Here is a 25,569-nt window from a genome sequence, read left to right on the forward strand (position 1 = left end):
TAAACAATGGACGCAGCGTCATGTGCAAGTATCGTTTGAACTACGGAGAGCGCGCTAAACTAATAAATTCACTCAATTTTTTTTTTTTTTTTTTTTTACAATTTTTTTTACAGTCAGTTTAAACGTAAAATCGAAAAAACGTAAATCAAATGAACGTAAGTAGAGGAGCGTCTGTACATACATACATATACCAAAGGCTTTTTCCCCCTTACACGGGGGAGGTAGCCAAAAAAGAAAAAGGCATAGAAATCACTCCCACCCATTTTCATTTCCCATATATTCCACTCCCCTCCACCCTCCTCCCTCCCTCCTATCTTGGCACCTCCTGGATGACGGGTCATCCAGATAACAATACCCTCATTTGATGACTAAACAATAAGAGAAGACAATGCCTGACACAGAGGTGATCTCAGCACCAGTAAATAATTGCATAACCTTCTCCAACAAAACAAGAAATACCAGACAGCACTCAAGACGCTATCACTGAAATAATCACAATCCAATCACAAGTATAGAAAATAACCTGCATTGTTACAGACATATACATCCCACTAGTTACATTATACACAATCATGTGCACAAACAACACAACATACACTCCATAAAGGATTTGTGGGAAAACCCTGTTTTGGCTGTGGCATTCCTTGGGGAAATAGGACTGCTCAGACAGATAGTCTAGGGAACAACAACAACAACCCCATGAAGCTACATCTCTTAACTCCAATCACTTAATTGACAAACAAGCCATATACTTCTTGCAGGTGATCTATATGCACATCATCCAAAATGGCTTAACACATACATACATACATATACCAAAGGCTTTTTCCCTCTTACAAGGGAGGTACATACATATACCAAAGGCTTTTTCCCCCTTACAGGGGTGGGGGTATCCAAAAAGAAAAAGCCATAGAAATCACTCCCACCCATTTCATTTCCCATATATTCCACTCCCCTCCACCCTCCTCCCTCCCTCCTATCTTGGCAACTCCTGGATGACGGGTCATCCCAGCATCCTGTCCACTGCCCTGGGTCAGAAGCAGTGTCGCAAGACACAGCACATCCACAGCAAGGCCGCTTCATAAATTCGGCGACCCCCCCTCTCTGTCCCCTCATGCAGGAAAGGAGAAGACGGGGAGAAATCCCTTCGGGCTGCATCAATTTTTTTCTCATACATACTTCCTGGGGGACGGAGGGACGGAGAGGGGGGGTCGCCGATTTAATGAAGCAGCCTTGCTGTGGATGTGCTGTGTCTTGCGACACTGCTTCTGACCCAGGGCAGTGGACAAAGTGCAGGGATGACCCGTCATCCAGAAGGTGCTAAGATAAGAGGGAGGGTGGAGGGGTGTGGAGTGTATTCAGGGATGGAATGGGTGGGAATGATTTTATGCCTTTTTCTTTTTGGCTACCTCCCTTGTAAGGGGGAAAAAGCCTTGGTATATGTATGGATGTACATACTTCCTCACCCTCCATCCCCCACCCACTCCCCCTCATGCATCACAGCCTCATCTATACACAGCCCTTCTCTATTCACCCCTATCTTCTGTCTTCTCCTGGGAGGTAGCCAAAAAAACAAAGGCATAAAATCCACTCCCACCCATTCCATCCCCACATACTCCACTCCCATCTACCCCCCCTCCCTCCCTCTTATCTTGGCTCCTCTTGGATGATGGTCATCCCAGCATCTCACCCACTGCCCTGGGTCACACAGACTGCGAATCATAGAAGACACAAAAAAATTGAACAACTCCTCAATCTAAACATAACTCCAGCAATATCCCCACTATATAACTTCTCCAACACAATCAACAGTCAGTATCCCGACATAGCAATGTGTTCATCCTTCCTACAAACATAAACAGTGTGGGAAGCCATTCAAAATATTCCATCTGATCACTTCCCAATTAAGGTTACCATAGAACTGAAGAGGCTGAGATTGTCTTATTTAAACCCATTGCCCTGATGTGTTCTACAAGTTCTATTTTAGCAAATGCCAGATGATTTTATTCACTTGAGAACAACACTTTTCCAAAGGGGTTATGATTAGCTTGATTAACCTCAGTATTGTAATGATGTAATCTACAGATTTTATTCTGACCAAAATTAGACTGTTTTATAAAAGTTTAGAAATGTCATTGTAGTAAATCGGCCACTTTTTATGTTATAGAACTTCTATGAAATGTAACCCCACTCTGGTCTGATGATTGTTATAGTGTTGAGTTATCCTTAGTATTCTGTTACTAAAAATATCTGTTTATATCTTCCTGATTCTGATTCTGAGGGTTGGTAAAAATAGTGACACAACTGAACTTATTCCTGTTATTGTTGTTTTACTAGTGCTCTAACATTATTATTTCTTTGTAGGAAGGACAGGGACTGGGCAAGAGTGAACAGGGTATCGTCCGTGCCCTTGAGGTAGAAAAGACAAGTAAGCGTGGTGGTCGTATTGTCCAAGAAAATGATGACTCACCACCTGCCATGCCACCGCCAGTCGCACCTCCCCCTCGGAGTGCATCAGGAAATGATAAACCAGAATCTAGTATTGCAGATATTTTAAAGAATCCCTCCAAGGTGGCACTATTACGGGTATGTTGAAATGACTTGTGAAATTTTAGAATTAAATCACAGCATTCAAGAAATATTGGAGGGTTGCCAAATCAAAACTCACCCCCACCAATAAAATCCATTCATTGCCTCTCCAATCTGAGCACCTTGTGGATGAAGATCATCCTGTCTCCATCCATGTTGCTCTGGTTAAATTTAGGCAATGGAGTAAGACACAGCATCTCCGTAACAGGCATAACAGCCAGAACTGCTTCATTATAAAATTATGAAGCAGACAAGAAGAACAAACCCTTTTGGGCCATGTCATTCTTTGATTCATTCACAATCTCTCCTTTCACTCCAATCTTTTTCACTCTCTTCCTTGCATGATATATATTCCTCATACATCCAGTGTCCCCCTTCACCCCATCCACCCACCTTATTCTTGGTCATCTTGAGTTCATTCTATCTTCTTTGGCTTTTCATGCAATTTTTTTATGGTCTTTCCTATTTCTTTCTATATGCAGCCCGAAGGTATTTCACCCCGTCTTCTCCTTTTCTGCATGAAGGGATGGAGAGGGGGGTCGCCGAATTTATGAAGCGGCCTTGCTGTGGATGTGCTGTGTCTTGCGACACTGCTTCTGACCCAGGGCAGTGGACAGGATGCAGGGATGACCCGTCATCCAGGAGGTGCCAAGATAGGAGGGAGGGAGGAGGGTGGACGGGAGTGGAATATATAGGAAATGGAATGGGTAGGAGTGGTTTCTATGCCTTTTTCTTTTTGGCTACCCCCCCCCCCCTATAAGGGGGAAAAATCCTTTGGTATATGTATATATACCCAGACTGCTTCAGCACTTTGATCTACTCCATGTCAAGCTGGTGGCAGGGGTGTGCTGTGGCCATTTAGCCCCCAGCTCTTAGGATTTGGGGGTGGTCCCAGGACACAGATACTGCCACAGACAACACCATTGAAACCCAATCAATCCAAATCTTAATAGGTAACAAATCCACAATTACAATAGTTAACATATACATCCCCACCCAATCATCCCCCCACAATTCCAAACAACTTTAGGCCTAACCTCAACCAATTTGCCACCATCCCCAACCTTATCCTAGGTGGTGACTTCAATGCCAAGTTGTCAGCCTGGTATGTCAACAACCCTGACATGGACAGAGGGTTTGATCTGCAGACACAACTTGACTTATTGACCATCATGAACAACACCCATAATCACACATATCCCTCCATCAAACCCTCTACACTCCCTCCTCTCCTGACATCACCTTCTGTCCCTGTCTAACCCCAATAACTTCATCAAAAGTGGTTGGAGCCCTCAGATCCGACCACCTTAATCATCCTCACCAAATATGATATACCAAGTACAAGAGAGCAAACTGGGAAGCTTTCATTGCAGAGACAGAACAACAATTTGAGACACAGAACTTACTTGCTTAAACCAATCACAGACATAGATGCTGCTGTGCACACCTTCGATACAACCATACAAAACATAGACACATAGACAAGAAATACATCCCCTGAAGAAACAGAAAATCACACAATCCAAACTTTACACCAGAAATCCAAGGCCTCAGTAGACAACACAACACATTCAGACACAATACCCCCACACCAATCTCTCAAAATATAACAGACAAAATACAAGTACTAAACACTGAGATCAACAACAAAATATATGAACAAAAAACACAACATTGGCAAACATTTGTCATGAAACATACATGCATACAAATACTAAAGGCTTCTTCCCCCTTATAAGGGAGGTAACCAAAAAATCAAAGGCATAAAAACACCTCCCACCCATTCCATCCCCACATACTCCACTCCCATCCACCCCCTTCCCTTCCTCTTATCTTGGCTCCTCCTGGATGATGGGTCATCCCTGCACCTCACCCACTGCCCTGGGTCAGAAGCAGTGTCATAAAACACAGCACATCCACAGCAAGGCTGCTTCATCAAATTGGCAACCCCCCCCTCCGTCCCATCATGCAGAAATGTAAGAGATGGGGAGAAATCTCTTTGGGCTGTGTCAAATTATTTTTCACACATACTCCCTCAACCCCCATTCCCCACCCACTCCCCCTCATGCATCACAGCATCATCCATACACAACCATTCTCCATTCACCCCTATTTTCTGTCCTCTCCCGTCCTTCCTCAATAGACATTCCCCTCTTTCCCAGTGCCCCTTTTACCCTATCCATCCATCTCATCCTTGGTCACCCCCTCATGTTCATTCCTTCCACCTCTGCCTTCCACACCTCTTTTACTAATCTCTCCACACTCATTCTTTCCATATATCCAAACCATCCCAATACTCTTTCATCAGCCCTATCTCCCAACTACCTTTCTATCCCTGTTCTCCTCCTCACCTCCTTGTTTCTCACTCTATCCAGCCTAGTAACCCCTATCATACTTCTCAGGCACCTTATCTCAAACACATTCAAACTACTCTCTTCCTCTCTTCTTCTCCTCTGTTCCATGTTTCTGCCCCATACAGTGCTGTCAGCATGGTCACTCCTTCATACAATCTCCTCTTAGCATAAATTCCTAAATATCTTATTGTCATTACACTTTTTAATCCCCCAAGGCTTCTCTCAATCTACATTTCACCTCCACCTCCACTCCTTCCTCTCCTGCCACATTCGCACCCAAGTATCTAAAACTGTCCACTTCCTCCTGTCTCTCTCCCTTAATACTCACTTCCAGTCTGCTGCCACTTTCTCCCCTTGTACATCTCATCATCTTTTACCCACATTTATCTTCAACTTCCTTCATTCGCACACCTTCCCAAACTGTCACTAAATTCCTCAATCCCTCCTCTGATCCTCCTAAAAGCACAGTGCTGTCAGCAAACAACAACTGTCTTATCTCCCACTTTTCTCCATTTTCTTTAACCATCTCTAATCCCTGACCCAAGACCATTTACCTCTTGCACTACCCCATCCATGTATAAATGGAACAGCCAAGGCAACATAACACATCCCTGACAAAGTCCCACCTTTACCTCAAACCACTCACACTCTCCATTTCTGATTCTAACACAAACTCTACTACTCTCATAAAAACTCGTGACTGCTCTTAAAAGCTTTCTTCCTATCCCATATATCTGCAATACCTCCCACAGTATCTTCCTTTCTACCCTGTCATAAGCCTTTTCCAAATCCATAAAACCCCAAAAAACATCCTTCCCTTATCCTAATGCTTTGTTGCATATCTGTCTTACCACAAAAATCTGATCCATGCAACCCCTACCTGTCCTAAACCCACACTGTTCCTCACCAATTACTCCCTCTGTTCTTTTCTTAATCTTCTCAATCAAGACTGTTCCATAAGCCATCCCAACTACACTTAACAAATTGATTTCTCTGAAACTACTACATTCACACTTGTCCCCCTTTCCCTTGTAAAGTGGAACTATACAGGCACTCCTCCAGTCCTCTGGCACTCTACCGTCTCATAAACAAACATTTAGTAACTTCACCTGCCAATTCACCATCACTGTACCTCCTTTTTTTAGACATTCTTCATGACATCCATCCAACCCAGGTGCCTTACCTGCTCTCATCATCTTAACAAACTGCCTTCACCTCATCTTTCCTTATTTCTCCTCCATTTTCCTCACTCATCACTGTTATTTTCATAGTGCTACCCACTGCAACTATTTTTCCCTCCCTATCCTCTTTCACAATTAGCACTCCCTAAAATACTCTCCCCATCTTCCTTTTACTGCATTCTCTTTCATTATCATCTCTCCATCTGCACCTTTTACCTTTTCTTCTCAACTTGATTTGCCTCCTCTTCCTCTCTTAAGGGGGACATCACGCTCGAGAACAAACTTCGTCAATTATGATCGGAATTTCGAGAATTTTTAATATGTTATATATACATATACTGAGATGATCACCACCAATTTTCATATCATTTGGTTGAAAAACAATGAAGTAATTAAAAAAATCTGTTTTTTGAAAAATCACAAACGTTCTATCTCCTCATTTATCCATTGACTGAACATGCTGAAAAAATACCACAAATGCTCTATAGCAATACCTAAATAATTATTGTACAGTTTTTGGAATTTCCTCTTAGTTTAGGGAATTTTTTTTTTTTTTTCTAATTTCCATTTTTTTTTTACATAGAATACAATATATGGACTTCTATCACAAAAAATGAAAAATGCCACAATGAAAAAATTGCAAATTTATTCAGCTTTCAAATTATCTAAACCCCATTAAAATCGGCCAAGTAGTTATGGAGGAGATAGAAAAAATGTAGAGAAAAGTGTAGTTTTGAGATATTGAGCTTTGAAGTTCAAAATACATTTCCCTGCATTTTTTATATTTTTCATTTAGATTTTTTTTTCTCTGCGCCAATCTTCATGCATTCTATGTCATTCACATGTTATTATAAAGTGTAGCTGGTACCTGGTCCCCCCTTTTACGAGGTATTAACAGCTCAGAAGGCGAGGGTTTCAGGAGGCACCACCTCCCTCATCGTCGCCAGGTTCGCTTACTAGAAAGCTCCCGGATGGAAATCGGAGCTGAACGATAGTTTTCTCTTCCTCTTTCTGGTCTTTTGTGTCCCTTTCCGTTCTGTGTCTTTGTCTTGTTCCTCAAGTGCTTTTGTAATGATGGGATTGACTCCAACCAAGTGAGAAAGAAGATTATGTGTCCTTCCAAAGTTATGATCAATGACAGTCGCACTTGTGACGAAAAGCACTCGGAGTGTTTCAGTTGAAGAGGCACGTGATGGTACGTCATGCATGCTTGATGTTTGCGGTGACGTCATTTGAGAAAAGAGGATGTGGAGGGGCAGAGGAGGGCGATAACGTGATCAGCGTAGGGCCCAGGTGCACCGCAGCACTGCTATGAGTCATCTCCAGTAATAACCGAGGCAGAAGTACACTCTTTCTCAATAATTTGATTAAGTTTCTTAGCTCTTTCATGAAACGCATGTTTCTTCTTCAAATGTTTAGGCATTCTTGAAATGATTATACATACATACATATAACAAGGCTTTTTCCCCCTTACAAGGGAGGTAGCCAAAAAGGAAAAGGCATAAAATCATTCCCACCCATTCCATCCCTGAATACACTCCACATCCCTCCACCCTCCCGCTTTTCTTAGCACCTCCTGGATGACAGGTCATCCCTGCACCTTGTCCACTGCCCTGGGTCAGAAGCAGTGTCGCAAGACACAGCACATCTACAGCAAGGCCGCTTCATTAAATCGGCGACCCCCTTCTCCGTCCCCCCATTGCATAAAAGGAGAAGACGGGGAGAAATCCCTTCAGGCTGCGTCAAATTTTGCTCACATATACTACCTCACCCCCCATCCCACCACCCATTCCACCTCATGCATCACAATATCATCCATATACAACCATTCTCCATTCACCCCTGTCTTCTGTCCTCTCCCATCCTTCCTCAACAGACATTCCCCTCTTCCCCAAAGCCCCCTTCACCCCAGCCATCCATCTCATCCTAGGACGTCCCCTCATGTTCACTCCCTCCACATCTGCCTTCCATACCTCTTTTACTAGTCTTTCTTCACTCATTCTTTCCATGTGTCCAAACCATCCTAATACTCTTTCATCAACCCTATCTCCCAACTCCCTCTCCACCCCCGTTCTTCTCCTCACCACCTCATCTCAAACACATTCAAACTCCTTCTCTCTTCCTCTCTTATGTTCCATGTTTCTGCCCCATACAGTGCTGTTGGCACAATCACTCCTTCATACAGTCTCCTCTTCGCATCCATTCCCAAATATCTGTTCCTCATTACTCTCCTCAATCCACCAAGGCATTTACTCACTTCTCTCAATCTACATTCTACCTCCACCTTCACTCCACCTTTTCCTGCCACATTTGCACCCAAATATCTAAAACTATCCACTTCTTCCAGTCGCTCTTCCTTAATGCTCACTTCCAGTCTACTGCCATTTTCACCCCTTGTACATCTCATCACCTTACTTTTACCCACATTTATCTTTAGCTTTCTTCTATCACATACTCTCCCAAACTCTGTCACCAACTTCCTCAATCCCTCCTCTGATCCTGCCACAAGCGCAGTGTCGTCTGCAAACAACAGCTGGCTCACCTCCCACTTTTCTCCATTTTCTTTAACCATCTCCAATCCCTGACCCACTACCCTTGCATTTACCTCTCACACTACCCCATCCATGTATAAGTTGAACAGCCAAGGCGACATAACGCATCCTTGACGAAGTCCCACCTTTACCTCAAGCCACTCTCTCCATTTCTAATCCTGACACAAGCTCTACTACTCTCATAAAAACTCTTGACAGCTCTTAACAGCTTTCCTCCTATCCCATAAATCTGCATAACCTCCCACAGTGCCTTTCTGTCTACCCTATCGTAAGCCTTTTCCAGATCCATAAAAGCCCAAAAAACATCCTTCCCCTTTCCTATAGCTTTCTCACATATTTGTCTTACCACAAAAATCTGATCTACACAACCTCTACCCGTCCTAAATCCACACTGTTCCTCACCAATTACTCCCTCTGTTCCTCTCCTAATCCTCTCAATCAAGATCCTCCCATAAGCCTTCCCAACTACACTTAACAAGCTAATCCCTCTGAAACTACTACATTCACACTTGTCCCCTTTTCCCTTGTAAAGTGGAACTATACAGGCACTCCTCCAGTCCTCTGGCACTCCACCCTCTCTCCAGCAAACATTAATTAACCTCACCAACCAGTCCACCATCACTGTACCTCCTTTTTTTAGACATTCTGCATGGCATCCATCCAGACCAGGTGCCTTACCTGCTTTCATCATCTTAACAACTGCCTTCACTTCATCCTTCCTTATTTCTCCTCCATTTTCCTCACTCATCACGGTCATTTTCTTAGCATTTCCCACTGCAACTGTCTTTCCCTCCCTATCCTCCTTCACATTTACCAACTCCCTGAAATATTCTGCCCATCTTCCCCTTACTGCCTTCTCTTCCATTATCATCTCTCCATCTGCACCTCTAACCTTTTCTTCTCTACTTGATTTGCCTCCTCCTCCTCTCTTAATTTCTTTCCAAAACATCTTTTTATTACTTTCAAAATTTTCTGTCATACTCTTACCCCACTTCACATCTGCTCTCCTCTTTGCCTCCTTTACATTTTGCTTTACTTCTCTTTTCTTTTCTTTGTACCTCTCATATGACTCCCTCGTCCTATTTTGTAACCAATCTGTGAAAGCTCGCTTTTCTTCTACAACCTTCTTTGTTTCCTCATCCTACCATTCACTACCCTTCCTTCTATTTCCTCCTGTCCTTCTTGTTCCACACACCATCTTTGCACACTTTGTGACTCCCTCCTTGAACCATCCCCATTCCTCCTCCACACCTAGCTCTACTCTATCCTTCACTCCCTCCTTTATTTTTTGGTATTTTGCTGAAATATTTCAGGACTGGCTTGCCAATGTCCACTAGATGACAGGTCATTTTTTTTTCTCGAATATTTAGAGTTTTTTTTTAAATATTAATTGGAAATTCATGGCGATGGTCCCTTTAATTTCCTTCCAAAACATCTTTTTATTACTTTCAAAATTTTCTGTCATACTCTTACCCCATTTCACATTGGCTCTCCTCTTTGCCTCCTTTATCTTATGCTTTACTTCTCTTTTCTTTTCTTTGTACCTCTCATATGATTCTCTTGTCCTATTTTGTAACCAATCTATGAAAGCTCACTTCTCTTCTACAACCTTTATTTCCTCATCCCACCACTCATTGCCCTTCCTTCTATTTCCTCCTGTCCTTCTTGTTCCACACTCCATCATTGCACACCTTGTGACTCCCTTTTTGAACTATCCCCATTCCTCCACTCCTAGTTCTACTCTATCCTTCACTCCCTCCCACTCCTCTCTCAGCTTCTTCTTGTACTCCTTCTCCTTTTCTTTCTCATGTAAGCAGTTCACTGCTTCTGACCCAGGTAGTGGACAAGATGCAGGGATGACCTGTCATCCAGGAGGTGCCAAGATAGGGTAGAGGGGAGTGGAGTGTGATAGAGATGGAATGGGTGGGAGCAGTTTTTATGTCTGTTTTTTGGCTACCTCCCTTATAAGGGGGAAAAAGCCTTTGGTATATGTATGTGCTGTAAGCACTTTCTTACCTTCTGTCCTTTTCCTCTTTCTCCATGTATCCCCCACTCTCAACTTACCTTCCACCAAAAAAAAAATGATCTGATATTCCCCAACTCTCCTCTTAAAACATGTACATCTTTAACTCATCTTACTATACTCCTGGTTACCACTATATAGTCCATTAACACTATCTACCATCCGTCTATCCATCACCCTCTCCCATGTGTATTTATGCTCGACTTTCTTCCTAAACACGGTATTTGCTATCATCAACTCTCTTTCTAGACACATCCCCACCATCGACTCTCCACTATGATTTTATCCTGGAACTCCATGCTTCCCAACCACTCTGTCTATTGGTTCATTTCCTACCCTAACATTAAGGTCTTCCAATACCATTACATTGACATTTCTCCCTAATCCAGCTATGCATTCATTTAAATCTATCCAAAAAACCTCCCTTTCCTCTACACTTTTCTCACTACCAAGCCTATATGCACTTACAAAAACCCACATCTCTCTTCCCAATTTCACCTTCATCCACATTAACCTTGAAGAAACCTCCATCCACTCCACCACGCTTATCTATCTCTTCACTTGTATAGCTACCCCTTCTCTTCCTCCTCCTCTCTTCACTCCTGAGGTCCTCCCAACTACACTCCCAATATATATACACACACACACACTCACCAAAAGCTTCTTCACCATTGTAAGGGAGGTAGCCAGCCAAGGCATGCACCACTCCCACTCATTCCATTCTTATCCATCACCCATTTGTTTCCCTCTCATCTTAGGTCCTTATGGATGAAGGGTCATCCCTGTCTCCTGCCCACTGCCTGGGTCAGAAACAATTCAAACAATGCAGCAAGACACAGCACATCCACATCAGTCCCATTTTATTTACATGGCAGTTCGCCCTCCTTGTTCCCTTGTGCAAATAGTAGAGAAGAGGGAGAAATCCTATCAGGCTGCATCAAAATATTATTTATGCACTGCCATTAGAGATTAGAGTATATGGATGTAGGACTGTGGAATTGTTATTGTTTTGTGATGGTTTCTATTTGCTCCTTTCAGAACATGGTTGGGCCTGGTGAAGTCGACGATGAACTTGAACCTGAGGTCTTGGATGAATGCAACACCAAATATGGCAAAGTAGAAAAGGTTGTTATCTTTGAGATCCCACGTGCTGTACCAGAAGAAGCTGTACGAATCTTTGTTGAGTTCCATAGAGTGGAAAGTGCAATCAAAGGTATGGTAAAACAGTTAGTACTTAATTGGTGATTTAATGCACAGAGATTGCAAAGAAAATAATTGTCTCCATGGAATTAGGGCTTATGTTTCAGCCAAAGTTGTCACCTTTGTTCTATGTAGTAATACAGCCAAGGCAAGTAACAATAATCTATATTTATTGGGAATTTACCTCCGATCCACACAATTACAAGACAAGTACATGACAACCAGCAGACAATTTACATTCCTTTCTTATAAGATTGTCTTTTGCCCCCAAAGACAAGGAAATTCAAGTCACATCTGGTGACATTGCTCTTCTTCACAGAAGAACAGACTGATCGATGGCATCATATCATCATGAGACAGCAGACAATCAATCAACCAATCTGTTCCCCCTGGTCTCTCTTGTAGATGACCTATATACTCTAGGAAACTGGTAGCAGCCTCAGGGCAGGACCATAGTCACATAGAGAAGAGATAGTGTGTTGCTGTCTGGGGATTGTTAGTGTGGGGTTTAGTAGGATGAGGTGTTCTGTGTCTTCTTTTTGGTGGTTGCATCAGGAGCAGTTTGAATCTGTGGCCAGGCCTATTCTGTGTTGGTACTGCCCTAATGCTGGATGGTGCCCTGAATGCAGGCATGCTAGTGTGGTGTGGGAAGATTTTTTTTTGTGGGACTTGTATCTGGTGTGAGATGGGTGTTGGTATGTTTATTATGCTTCCACTTGGTTATCCCCCCCTTATAAGACAGAAAGGCTTTTTGATACATATATGTATGTATATTGTTTGTGGAGAATGAATGAGAAAAGACTAGCAAAAAGAGTGTGGAAGACAGAGGTGGATGAAGTGAACTTATGGGAAAGACAGAATGAAATGGAATGATTGGATGAAGTGGGCCTTGAGTATAAGGGGAATGTCTGTTGAGCAGGGAAGGAAGCAGGCAAGAGATAGATGTGAGTGGAGAAAGGTTGTGAATTGACTATAAATTGATATGGCCCAAAGGGATTTCTCCTTGTCTTCTCAATTTTTTCATGAGGGGTTGAGGAGGGAGAGTTACTGTATAAATGAAGTGGCTGGTCCTGCTGTGGATGTGCTGTGTCATGTTGCATTACGTCTGACCTGGATAATGGGTGCGGGATAGGGATAACCCTTCATTTGTAAGGAGCTATGATAAAAGGAAAACAAATGGGAGTAGGATGTGTGGTGTTGGGTGCATGCTTTGGCTGACTACCTTCCGTATAAGGGGGAAGAAGCCTCTCGATATATAGATTCTGTTTTATAGAAATGATGGTAAGGGGAGGAAAGAATTCTGCTACTGTGTTTCCCATGCAAGTTGTAAAAGATGAGAAGTCTTGCATCACAGCCTCATCCATACACAACCATTGTCCACTCACCCCTATCTTCTGTCTTCTTTCTTCCTTCCTCATCAGACATTCCCTTCTTCCCCAGTGCCCCTTTAACCCTATCTGTCCATCATATCCTTGGTCACCCCCTCATGTTCACTCCTTCCACCTCTGCCTTCCACCTCTTTTATTAATATTTCTTCACTCATTCTTTCCATGTGTCCAAACCATCCTAATACTCTTTCATCAACCATATTTCCTAACCCCCTTCCATCCCGGCTTTCCTCCTCACCTCCTTGTTTCTCACTCTATCCAGCCTAGTAACACCTACCATACTTCTCAGGAATAAAAAGATGTTTTGGAAGGAAGTTAAGAGAGGGAGAGGGGGATGTAAGTTAGGTAGAGGAAAAGGTAAAAGGTGTGGATGGACAGATGTTAATGGAAGTGAAGGCAGTAAGGGGAAGATGGGTAGAGTATTTAGAGAGTCATTGAATGTGGAGGAGAATAGGGATTAATTTATTTTTGCAGTGGGAGGCACTAAGAAAGTAATGGTGATAGGAGAGGAAAATGGAAGAAATATATGAAAAGAAGTACAATGAGTTTTGAAAATTATGAGAGCTGGGTAAGGCACCTAGGTTGGATGGGTGTCATGTGGAGTGTCAAAAAATGGGAGGTATAATTTTAGTGCACTGGCTAGTGAGGTTGTGTAATGTGTGTCTTAGGGAGGGGGGAGTGCCAGAGGAATGGAGGAATGCCTGTATAATTCTGCTTTATAAAGGAAAAGGAGACCAATGTGATTGTAGTAGTTTTAGAGGGATCAGTTTGTTGAGTGTAGCTGGAAAGGTTTATGGGAGGGTGTTAATAGAGGGAATTAGGAAAGGAACAGAGGGATTAATTGGTGAGGAGCAGTGTGGGTTTAGGAAAGGTAGAGGATATTACAAAGGATTACAAAGGCAGAGCATGCTGACAAGAGATCTTTTGGTCCATAGCTAGGTTGGATGCAAAAAATATATGTATATAAATGATAAAAAAAAAAATAGATAATTTTTTTTATATAGAATAAATAAAATATAGGTATAGTTAAATGATAAACAGGGAAATAGTAAATAATAATAAACTGACAAATAAATAATAATGGAAATCAAGCAAATAATAAATAAACAGACAACTAATAACAAACAAATAATCAAATAATATAAAATAAATGGTAGTCATTACAGCATCTTGCTTAAATGTTTATCTAAATGAATCTTAAAGCTTCAAACTGAACTACATTGCACTGCCTCTGATTGAATAAAATTTTTATGGTAAGGCAGATTTGTGAGAAGGCTTTGGCAAAAGGCAATTTTTGGGGGCCTTTATGGATCTGGAAAAGTCTTATGACAGGGTAGACAGGAAGGGACTGTGGGAAGTATTGCAGATTTATGGGATTGGGGGAAAACTCTACTAGAGTAGAGCTTGTGTTTGGATTGGAAATGGAGGAAGCGAGTAGTTCAAGGTAAAGGTGGGGCTGCCTCAGTGCTGTGTCATATTGCCATATGTGCATTGATGGGGTGGTATGGGAGATAAATGTGAGGGTGGTGGGCAGGGGACTGGAGATGGTTAGAGATAGTGGAGAGAAGTGTGAGAGGTGAGCCAGGTGTTGTTTGCGGACAACACTGCACTTGTAGCAGGGTCAGAGGAGGGACTAAAGCAGTTAGTGACAGAGTTTAGGAAGGTTTGGGATAGGAGTACTGTATGTATGTCTTGGGTGATGTTGAGGAGGTTGTTGCATCTCAGGAGGCTGGTTGAAGAAACTCGTACCTGGAATGTATCCTTGGATCATGTCGTACAGTGGCATCAGTAGCATGGCTGTAACATATCCCTGAAAAGAGACATTTGAGAATGGTTGTGGTTAGTGGATGGGTCATCAGGCCACCCAAGGTATTGTTAACCTTGACAAGTGGGGTTGCTAGTCATTTATTTTACTGGAGTCAAGGTGAGGGACCTTGGCTTAGGTGTAGGTATTTCTTTGGGGCATCGTGGAGGTCGACAGGATCCGTTCTTAGGCTGGTAACCTAGTGAGAATGGGATGTAGATGGAACTGGGTAATGCACGTGTTTCCTCGAAGAACTGCTTGTGTAACCTATGTGGCCACATGGTGCAAGTGAACATCGTGCAGGTCAAAGGTTTGTGAAAAGAGGTGACGACAGCTTCCCAAACATGCCTCCACAGAAGATGAGGTAGGCCACGAAATGATACCTGTGGTAGGTGAGAGTGTAGGCAGGTGAGCTAGCAGTCAGCAGACCTGACAGGCAGCGGCAGCAGTTGATCTGGCTGAGCTGGGGATCGAGCCCCATGTTGGGTGCCAATGTCAAGTTTTGGCTGGGAGGCAAACACAGGTATTGAAAAATGGAGTTAATTTAAATTGAATTTGGGTGCCAAGAGTAATATGGCTCGCTCTAATTGCAAGAAGGGGGAAGGGAGAGATGGCGAGGGAAGTGACAACTAGTCATTTCAAGTTGTGTCCCAAGGCTGTCTACCTCTTTGGGAGATGGAGAAAGTGACAGAGGCAGTGAGCTAAGCTCACAGTGTGATGCTCCAAGGTAATCTGAATCTTCGTCAGTTCCGTCCAGCTTATATATCCAGGTCAGGTCATGACCCATGCTCTTATTGGTGTGTGAGCAAAGTTCTGCTACCAGGGAAGCCAGACACAATATGTTCTCAGTCCACTGATCTAACCAGGATGGAATGTATTGCTGATACTGCATGTGCATTTCCCAAAGAACCATTGTCTGTCCCGATACAGCCAGCTGAGGTGCAGATGTTCTTGGTCATCGTGGGAGTGACAGGGTCTGTTCTTAGGGTGGTGATCTAGCAAAAATGGAATGTAGATGGAGCTAAGTACTGCATGTACTTTTCTTCAAGTAACAGCTTGTGCGATTCATGCGTCTGGGTGGGTTGAGTTCTCTTGGGACATCATTGGTCAAGGGGTCGAGATATGGGGCAAGGACTACTGCCTCACAGCCCTATACAGTTCCATTGGCACAATCATCCCTACATGTAATCTTTTCTTTGCTTTCATTCCCAAATCCCTATTTCTCATGACACTTTTGAATCCCTCAAAACATTTACTTGCTTCTCTCAGTCTAAAATTTATTTCCACCTCCACACCTACCTTTTTTGCCTCATGCAACCCCAAGTACCTAAAGCTATCCACTTTCTCCAGCCTCTCTCCTTTAAGATTTACTTCTAACTTGCTGCCATCCTCTCCCTTTGTACATCTTATCACCTTACTTTTACCCACATTTACCTTCAACTTTCTCCTGTAGCATACCCTCCCACACTCTCTCACTGACTCCCTTAATCCCTCCTCTGGACTTGCTACAAGTGCAGTGTTGTCACCTGGCTCACCTCCCACTTTTCTCCATTTTCTTTAACCATCTCCAGTCCACTTCCCATTACCCTTGCCTTTACCTCCTGCACCATTTCATCTATGTACACATTGAACAGCCATGGCTACATGACACATCCCTGTCACAGTCTGATCTTTACTTCAAACCACTCGCTCTCTCCCTTTCTATTTCTAATACAGGCTCTACTACTCATAAAATCTCTTGACTGTCCTTAACCCCTTTCATACGGTGCTGCATACGTAGGCAGCATGAGGAGCAAGTGGATATGTGAGGCTGCCATATCGGCGTCTTGATTATATTTATTGTAGTTGCCCCTGCGTAATGACATACTCTCTAAACTGTCTTCATCACATTTTCTATGGTTATCAAAATTCACGGGTGAAAGAGAGAATGATCGATATAAGCGGTGACTATATTTTATGATGCGAGTATTATTACGACACATTGTACGTCTGGCAGCTAATGCTGCCCGCGAGATTTTGGCCCGTACTGAAGAGGTTAACAGCTTTCCCCCAACCCATATCTGCAAAACCTCCCACAGTGCCTTTCAGTCTACCCTGTCATAAGGCATTTCCAAATCTGTAAAAGCCCCCAAAAAATCTCTTCCTTTTGCTAAAGCTTTTTCATGTATCTGTCTTACCATGAAAATCTGATACACCCAATGAATTTGTTTTTTGAGGTAAAAAAACAAAAAAAAAAACATACAAATTCATAAATTGATTAAATGCACCTTCAGCTTGAGGTTATACAGAAACACTTGTACAGACATATACGGTGAGTCCTCCATATATGGTAATTCTTTATCCGGTAAATTCACAGTTATGGTATTTGGTAATTACTACCCTCAATTCCATTTATGGTAAGAAAAATTCACAGATACAGTATCTGCTCGTGTTTTGAAGAGGAAAGAGCAGGGAGAAGGTTCGTCTGCCATATCCTATTATTACATGTTATAATGGGTTCAGTATGTGGTAATTTCAATTTGCAGTAAGGTTTTCAGGAACGCATATGTGCCGGATAACGAGGACTTCCTGTACTCATACATTCTTTTCTATTCTATATTCCAAGGGCTTCTTCCCCCTTATAAGAGAGGTAGCCAGTCAAGACATGCACCCAGTCCCACCCATTTCACTCCTTTGAAATGAGAAAATGGGTGGGAGTGGGTATGTGCCTTTTGACTTGGGTACCTTTCTTATAATAAAGAAAGAGCCCTTGGTATATAGATAAGTAAATGAATTTGTTCAGACATATATTTTGTAATTTGTTGTTTTTATATTTCAGCTGTGATTGACCTTAATGGGCGGTTCTTTGGTGGACGTCAGGTGCGAGCTGGATTCTACAACTTTGAAGATTTTAAAGCATATAAATTAAATGAACAACTGACATAAAGGATTTGCCCTTTTCACATAATTTGTTCATTTTATATAGTTGTACAAACTCTGTGCAAGTGATTTGTCTCAACCATCCCTGTAAAAAAAAGGGGGGGAGGGGGAAGGGCCTTTAGAACACACACACACACTTAGATACAACTAGGTAAATACAACACACATACACATTCATATATATATATATATATATATATATATATATATATATATATATATATATATATATATATATATATATATATATATATATATATATACATATATATACATATATATATACATATAAAAAGTCTTCTTCCCCCTCACCATGCACTGGTGGCATAATCAGAAGTGTTCTGGTCTCACATTCACTTAGGTGTGGGTTTGAATCCTGCACTTCTCTCCAATTATCAGCAGTGATTGTTATCTGTTCAATTTATCATCCATTCACAACCATTTTCCATATATATATATATGTATATACACATACATACACATACAATGTATTTGTGGACTTTTGAATTATATGCCTTTGGTTTTAAACAATTGAAGGCTCTATAAAAGAGCAAAGAAGAATCTGTGTTGTTTCATATTAGTAATTGGTTAGTGTTCATTTGAATTACCAACAACGTGAATAAATACTTTACTTGAGAAGGATGTATTTTATTCCCACCCATCAAATTATGCATATTTTTACAGTTTGAAGGAAATAGCTGCATAACAGAAGCTTTAATAGATACTGTCTACATGGTACCATAGATACATGTCCATAGATAAGGTTTTGTGATTCACTGGTTCCATGAGATACCCAAAATCCTCCATTTCTAGTGTTTGTGCTTGTTGCTCAATTCATAACCATCATTCTGGTGTCACATTTGAGAATGCTATGTCTGTCTTGCGACAACCTAATAGTAATAATTATTAGCTATTTAGCTAATAATTATTACTATTAGGTTGTCGCATAAGTTCGTTTGGTTTTATATATTTCCACTACAATTTCTACAATTTGGACACATGGAAAGAATGAGTGAAGAAAGACTAGTAAAAGAAGTATGGAAGGCAGATGTGGACCTAGGATGAGATGGATGGATGGGGTGAAAGGGGCTTTGGGGAAAAGGGGAATGTCTGTTGAGGAAGGACAGGAGGGGACAGAAGACTGGGGTGAATGGAGAATGGTTGTATATGGGTGATGTGATGCATGAGGTGGAATGGGTGGGGGGATAGGGGGGTGTAGTAGTATGTGTGAGAAAAATTTGACGCAGCCCCAAGGGATTTCTCCCTGTCTTCTCCTTTTCTGCATGAGGGGACAGAGAGGGGGGGTTGCCGATCTAATGAAGCGGCCTTGCTGTGGATGTGCTGTGTCTTGTGACACTGCCTCTGACCCAGGGCAGTAGACCAGATGCAGGGATGACCCATCATCCAGGAAGTGCCAAGATAAGAGGGAGGGTGGAGGGGAGTGGAGTGTATTAGGGATGGAATTGGTGGGAATGCTTTTTATGCCTTTTTCTTTTTGGCTACCTCCCTTGTAAAGGGGAAAAAGTCTTTGGTATATGTATGTACAATTTCTAATTCTATTTTCTATTTTCTATTCAATTTCTCTCCAATATTTACATGGCATTTACTGAAATAGGCAAATACAAATATCTATTGTTTATTAGATAAAAATACAAAAAAATTAATCAACAATATACTCTCTGCCCTGCTCAATAACTTTACTCCAGCATTCTGGCAATTTTCGAATACATACATACATATACCAAGGCTTTTTCCCACTTTCAAAGGAGGTAGCCAAAAAAGAAAAAGGCATAAAATCATTCCCACCCATTCCATCCCTAAATACACTCCACTCCCCTCCACCCTCCCTCTTATCTTAGCACCTCCTGGATGACGGGTCATCCCTGCACCTTGTCCACTGCCCTGGGTCAGATGCAGAGTCGCAAGTCACAGCACATCCACAGCAAGGCCGCTTCATTAAATCGGTGACCCCCCCTCTCCGTCCCCCCATGCATAAAAGGAGAAGACGGGGAGAAATCCCTTCGGGCTGTCAAATTTTGTTCACACACTACCTCACCCCCCATCCCCCCACCCATTCCACCTCATGCATCACAACATCATCCATATACAACTATTCTCCATTCACCCCTGTCTTCTGTCCTCTCCCATCCTTCCTCAACAGACATTCCCCTCTTCCCCAAAGCCCCCTTCACCCCAGCCATCCATCTCATCCTAGGACGTCCCCTCATGTTCACTCCGTCCACATCTGCCTTCTGTGGTGTAGTGTTATCCTGGGCCCTGGCGCTCGACGCGACGAGCAGGGCACCATAGGTTTAGAAGGACTCTTGGGCACAAGGCCCTCATTGTTAGATATGTAGGACAAGGCATAGATTTCCCTCTGCGCAGGGAATACGACGTACCCACCAAGTCAGTCTAGAACTGTCCCTCATACGGTGAGCATGTAGCTCTCCTGTTGTGACTCACCTATGTACGCATAACCCACTTATTAATAAAGACACCAAACGTCCCCTCGCGTTTCTGTTGCACACGAAGATGGCGCAGTGAGTAGGATTGCTTGCAATTGCTTGCAGTGTGCAACAATGAAACATGGGACGACACGTGAATCAGTGGCGCGTACTGACGGAACTAGAACATAGGCGACAGTGAACACGCTGGACCGTGAGTGCAGTGCCGATACAGTGAGCATGCACGGGACCGTGCAAAATCGTGTGATAGTGATAGTGGCGTGCCTTCGTGCACGTAGTAGGGCAAACAAGGAGGCCTTTGTCCCACCGCTCCACCCTGCACGGTGCCCAGGCCAAAGTAGGCCGCGCGGACAAGGAGGCCTTTGTCCTGCTTCGCCGTGCTCACCGCGAGTGCCGCTCGCCCAGCCGGCTCGCATAGGCCACACCCACCCAGCTTAGGGATCGTCGCGCTGCCTCTGTACACCCGTGACAATTACGTCGCCGCAGGAGGAAGTGACACCACTGCCGCCCACCGGAGGCATTAAAGGGGACCGTCTCGGACGCCCAGTAGGACCTGGACGCATGCATCGTGTCACTATGAAAGGGGTCCCCCACCAGACGCACGCACTCTCCGCCCCTTCTCCCTGGAGGACTGGCACCTGCCGTCCTAATGCCTTCCGGGCCATCGCCCTTCACCACCTGTCAGCGCCCGCAATGATCTGCCCTTCGCAGGTGTGTAAATCACGGGGATAGGACAACGCGGCCGACGTATCTCACGCGACCCCCTCCCCCCCAACAGGACACTTCTGGGTGACCACACTCCGTCACCTGTCAGTGCCCGTGCCGTATCGCCTGACAACGCAGGTGCGGAATCGCAGGGATAGGCACTCGGCACCTAGGCACGTTGGAGATATCCGGAGCCAGCCTACAGACGCCGCTCATGGCGCCGACGACGCGCTCGACGTATCTCACGTGAACCCCCGCAACGCACGCTTCCCGGACCCTGTTCTGGCGATGACATACGCAAACAGGTGCGCCGAGCTGACATTGCCCATGGACGGCTCCCGGCCGCCACCCGCGACTGCTTCCTACGGTACTTTAGTGACGTGCTGCTCTCCAAGGACGACCCCAGCATCGCTTGCCCTAGGAAAGACGATGGTTCCCCCCCCCCCTTCGTGAGAACCCACCTGCAAGCCGACGCGACGCCCCACGCCGCCCGCACGCCCAGGCCGATACCGGTCGCATTTCAGGTTCAAGCGAAGGAAGACTTGACTCAATGGTGCAGCAAGGTATCGTTACGCCCGTCGTGAGGCGAGCTCTGTCGCCACCGCCCGTGCTGGCGCCCTTTGAGCACCGGGCCGACCTCTCCGCTCGGCGAAGGATTTGTCGTCCTCGTGCGCGGACCCCCTTCGGTTCCGCCCCCGACGCAGTTTATATGCGTGACTGAAATATCGCGCACTTCCGCCTCGTCCAGTGTGGCTTACGGTTTCCGACGGATGCCGAAACCTGATACGCCACTACCACTGGAGACGCTTGCTGCCATCTGGGCCGCACCCAATTGCAAGCCATGCCCGTTTGGATGGCCCCACTTCTCGTGGATCACGGACCACCGTTCGTTCATCCCCTTCTTCACGTCAGGAACTCCGTCACCGGCAATACCGGCCACGACCCGTCGCCAGCCGCCGACACCGACGGAGCGCTCTGAAGACCACGCCGCGGCACGGATAAGCCCCGCCTACGGTCACCCGCTGACCTGCGTGACCTCCGGGCTCCCATCCGACTACCGCGCCCTACCCAACTCCATCCCTCCGTATTGGAAGATCCGCACCGCCCCTTCCGCTGACGAGGCCCGGCGCTGTCCGACGGCGCGTTGACGCCCCGTCATCTCCAGGAGCGACCACGGGTCTTGAAAGAAGCCGCCCCGTCGCGTTCCTTTGGTGGAGGACATGCCGTCCTCGTGCGCAGATCCCCCCACTTCCGCCTCCGCCGCTCGCCCGCGAGCGCGGGGGGTGGGGAGGTGTGGTGTAGTGTTATCCTGGGCCCTGGCGCTCGACGCGACGAGCAGGGCACCATAGGTTTAGAAGGACTCTTGGGCACAAGGCCCTCATTGTTAGATATGTAGGACAAGGCATAGATTTCCCTCTGCGCAGGGAATACGACGTACCCACCAAGTCAGTCTAGAACTGTCCCTCATACGGTGAGCATGTAGCTCTCCTGTTGTGACTCACCTATGTACGCATAACCCACTTATTAATAAAGACACCAAACGTCCCCTCGCGTTTCTGTTGCACACGAAGACCTTCCATATCTCTTTTACTAGTCTTTCTTCACTCATTCTCTCCATGTGTCCAAACCATCCTAATACTCTTTCATCAACACTATCTCCTAACTCACTTTCCACCCCTATTCTCCTCCTCACCTCCTCATTTCTCACTCTATCTAGTCTAGTAACCCCCATCATACTTCTCAGACGCCTCATCTCATACATCTTCTCTCTTCCTCTCTTATGTTCCATGTTTCTGCCCCATACAGTGCTGTTGGCACAGTCACTCCTTCATACAGTCTCCTCTTAGCATCTATTCCCAAATGTCTATTCCTCATTACACTTTAATCCACCAAGGCATTTACTCGCTTCTCTCAATCTACATTCTACCTCCACCTCCACTCCGCCTTTTCCTGCCATATTTGCACCCAAGTATCTAAAACTATCCACTTCTCCAGTCGCTCTTCCTTAATGCTCACTTCCGGTCTACTGCCACTTTCACCCCTTGTACATCTCATCACCTTACTTTTACCCACATTTATCTTAAGCTTTCTTCTTTCACACACATTCCCAAACTCTGTCACCAACTTCCTCAATCCCTCCTCCAATCCTGCCACAAGCACAGTGTCGTCCGTAAACAACAGCTGGCTCACCTTCCACTTTTCTCCATTTTCTTTAACCATCTCCAATCCCTGATCCACCACCCTTGCATTTACCTCTCACACCACCCCATCCATGTACAAGTTGGACAGCCAGGGCAACATAAAGCATCCCTGATGAAGTCCCACCTTTACCTTGAACCACTCACTCTCTCCATTTCTAATCCTGACACATGCTCTACTACTCTCATAAAAACTCTTGACAGCTCCTAGAAGCTCTCCTATCCCATATATCTGCAAAACCTCCCACAGTGCCTTCCTGTCTACCCTATCATAAGCCTTTTCCAGATCCATAAAAGCCCAAGAAACATCCTTCCCCTTTCCTATAGCTTTCACATATCTGTCTTACCACAAAAATCTGATCTACACAACCTCTACCTGTCCTAAATCCACACTGTTCCTCACCAATTACTCCCTCTGTTCCTCTCCTAATCCTCTCAATCAAGATCCTCCCATAAGCCTTCCCAACTACACTTAACAAGCTAATCCCTCTGAAACTACTACATTCACACTTGTCCCCTTTTCCCTTGTAAAGTGGAACTATACAGGCACTCCTCCAGTCCTCTGGCACTCTACCCTCTCTCCAGCAAACATTAAATAACTTCACCAACCAGTCCACCATCACTGTACCTCCTTGTTTTAGACATTCTTCATGGCATCCATCCATCCCTTTTACTCTCATCTGTACCACATCCATGGACATTAAAAGACCCAAACCTTAGGGTGCTGGTTGGAAAACTCCTAGACCCTCTTATGCCTTTACTTTTTTTAGGAATGTCCCCTGTGGGGTTATAGGGAGAAGGATGCCTGGTCCCAATCCCCGTCCCTTTTTTCTAGCCTCTTACAATCCAAGTGGAATTACTTGGTGGCAGCATTCATTTGTCTCCACAGGGGGCATGTTGGTATTTTTTTTTTTTTTTTTTTTTTTTTTTTTTTGCACTGTATGGGGCAGAAACATGGAACATAAGAGAGGAGTTTGAATGTGTTTGAGATGAGGTGTCTGAGAAGTATGATGGGGGTTACCAGGCTGGATAGAGTGAGAAATGAGGTGAGGAGAACAGGGGTGGTAAGAGAGTTGGGAGATAGGGTTGATGAAAGAGTATTTGGATGGTTTGGGCACATGAAAGAATGAGTGGATGCTTGGCCTTCAAGCCAAAAATTTCATAAATCAATCAATCAAAAGAATGAGTGAAGAAAGACTAATAAAAGAGGTATGGAAGGGAAATGTGGAGGGAGTGAACATGAGGGGGCATCCTAGGATGAGATGGATGGATGGGGTGAAGGGGGCTTTGGGGAAGAGGGGAATGTCTGTTGAGGAAGGACAGGAGAGGATAGAAGACAAGGGTGAATGGAGAATGGTTGTATATAGATGATGATGTGATGCATGAGGTGGAATGGGTGAGGGGGATGGGGGGTGAGGTAGTATGTGTGAGAAAAATTTGACACAGCCCCGAAGGGATTTCTCTCCATCTTCTTTTCTGCAGGGGGGTCACCGATTTAATGAAGCAGCCTTGCTGTGGATGTGCTGTATCTTGTGACACTGCCTCTGACCCAGGGCAGTGGACAAGGTGCAGGGATGACCCATCATCCAGGAAGTGCCAAGATAAGAGGGAGGGTGGAGGGGAGTGGAGCGTATTCAGGGATGGAATGGGTGGGAATGCTTTCTATGCCTTTTTCTTTTTGGCTACCTCCCTTGTAAGGGGGAAAAAGCCTTGGTATATGTATGTATGTTTTTTTTGGCAAAGAACTTGTAAATGAAAGTTGAGATGACTGCATCATTCTCAAAGATATGACCCGATAGGTGATTTGACAATGAGTGAAAAAGATGAAAATCAGTTGATGTCAAATCTGGAGAATAGGGTGGATGGGGTAATACTTCCCATCCCAGCTCTTTGATGGCTGACTTTGTCATCTTAACCACATGTGGCCAAGCATTGTTGTGTAGCAAAAAAACCTGATTATTTAGACTTGGTCTTTTTCCCACAATTGCTGCCTTGAGACACTGAAGTTGCTGGCAGTACAACTCTGCATCAATTGTCACATTTTTGGTAGCAATTCATGATGAACAACTCCGGATTAATCCCACCAAACTGAAAGCAACACTTTGGTTTGATGAACTTCAACTTTGACACGAGGTTTTGGCTGCTTGGTGGGACTGAACCAGGACTTTTCCTGCTTTTTGTTAACATACAG

General features: G+C 44.4%; 1 protein-coding gene across 3 annotated transcripts in view; it reads left to right on the forward strand.

Annotated features, from left to right (window-relative positions):
* The window catches only part of Spf45 (splicing factor 45), a 47,799-nt gene extending 29,150 nt beyond the window's left edge, over positions 1-18,649 (forward strand). For all 3 annotated transcript variants that reach the window (XM_076203824.1, XM_076203825.1, XM_076203826.1), the window contains exons 8-10: positions 2,365-2,586; positions 11,738-11,912; positions 17,910-18,649. In XM_076203824.1, the coding sequence (XP_076059939.1) occupies positions 2,365-2,586; positions 11,738-11,912; positions 17,910-18,016 (504 nt within the window). In that variant the 3' untranslated portion in view covers positions 18,017-18,649. The remainder of the gene's footprint in view (positions 1-2,364; positions 2,587-11,737; positions 11,913-17,909) is intronic.
* The last annotated feature ends 6,920 nt before the right edge of the window (positions 18,650-25,569 follow it).

The sequence above is a fragment of the Oratosquilla oratoria genome, chromosome 20, assembly GCF_046742065.1.
Source record: "Oratosquilla oratoria isolate Oo_2021 chromosome 20, ASM4674206v1, whole genome shotgun sequence".
Classification (NCBI taxonomy): Eukaryota; Metazoa; Arthropoda; class Malacostraca; order Stomatopoda; family Squillidae; genus Oratosquilla; species Oratosquilla oratoria.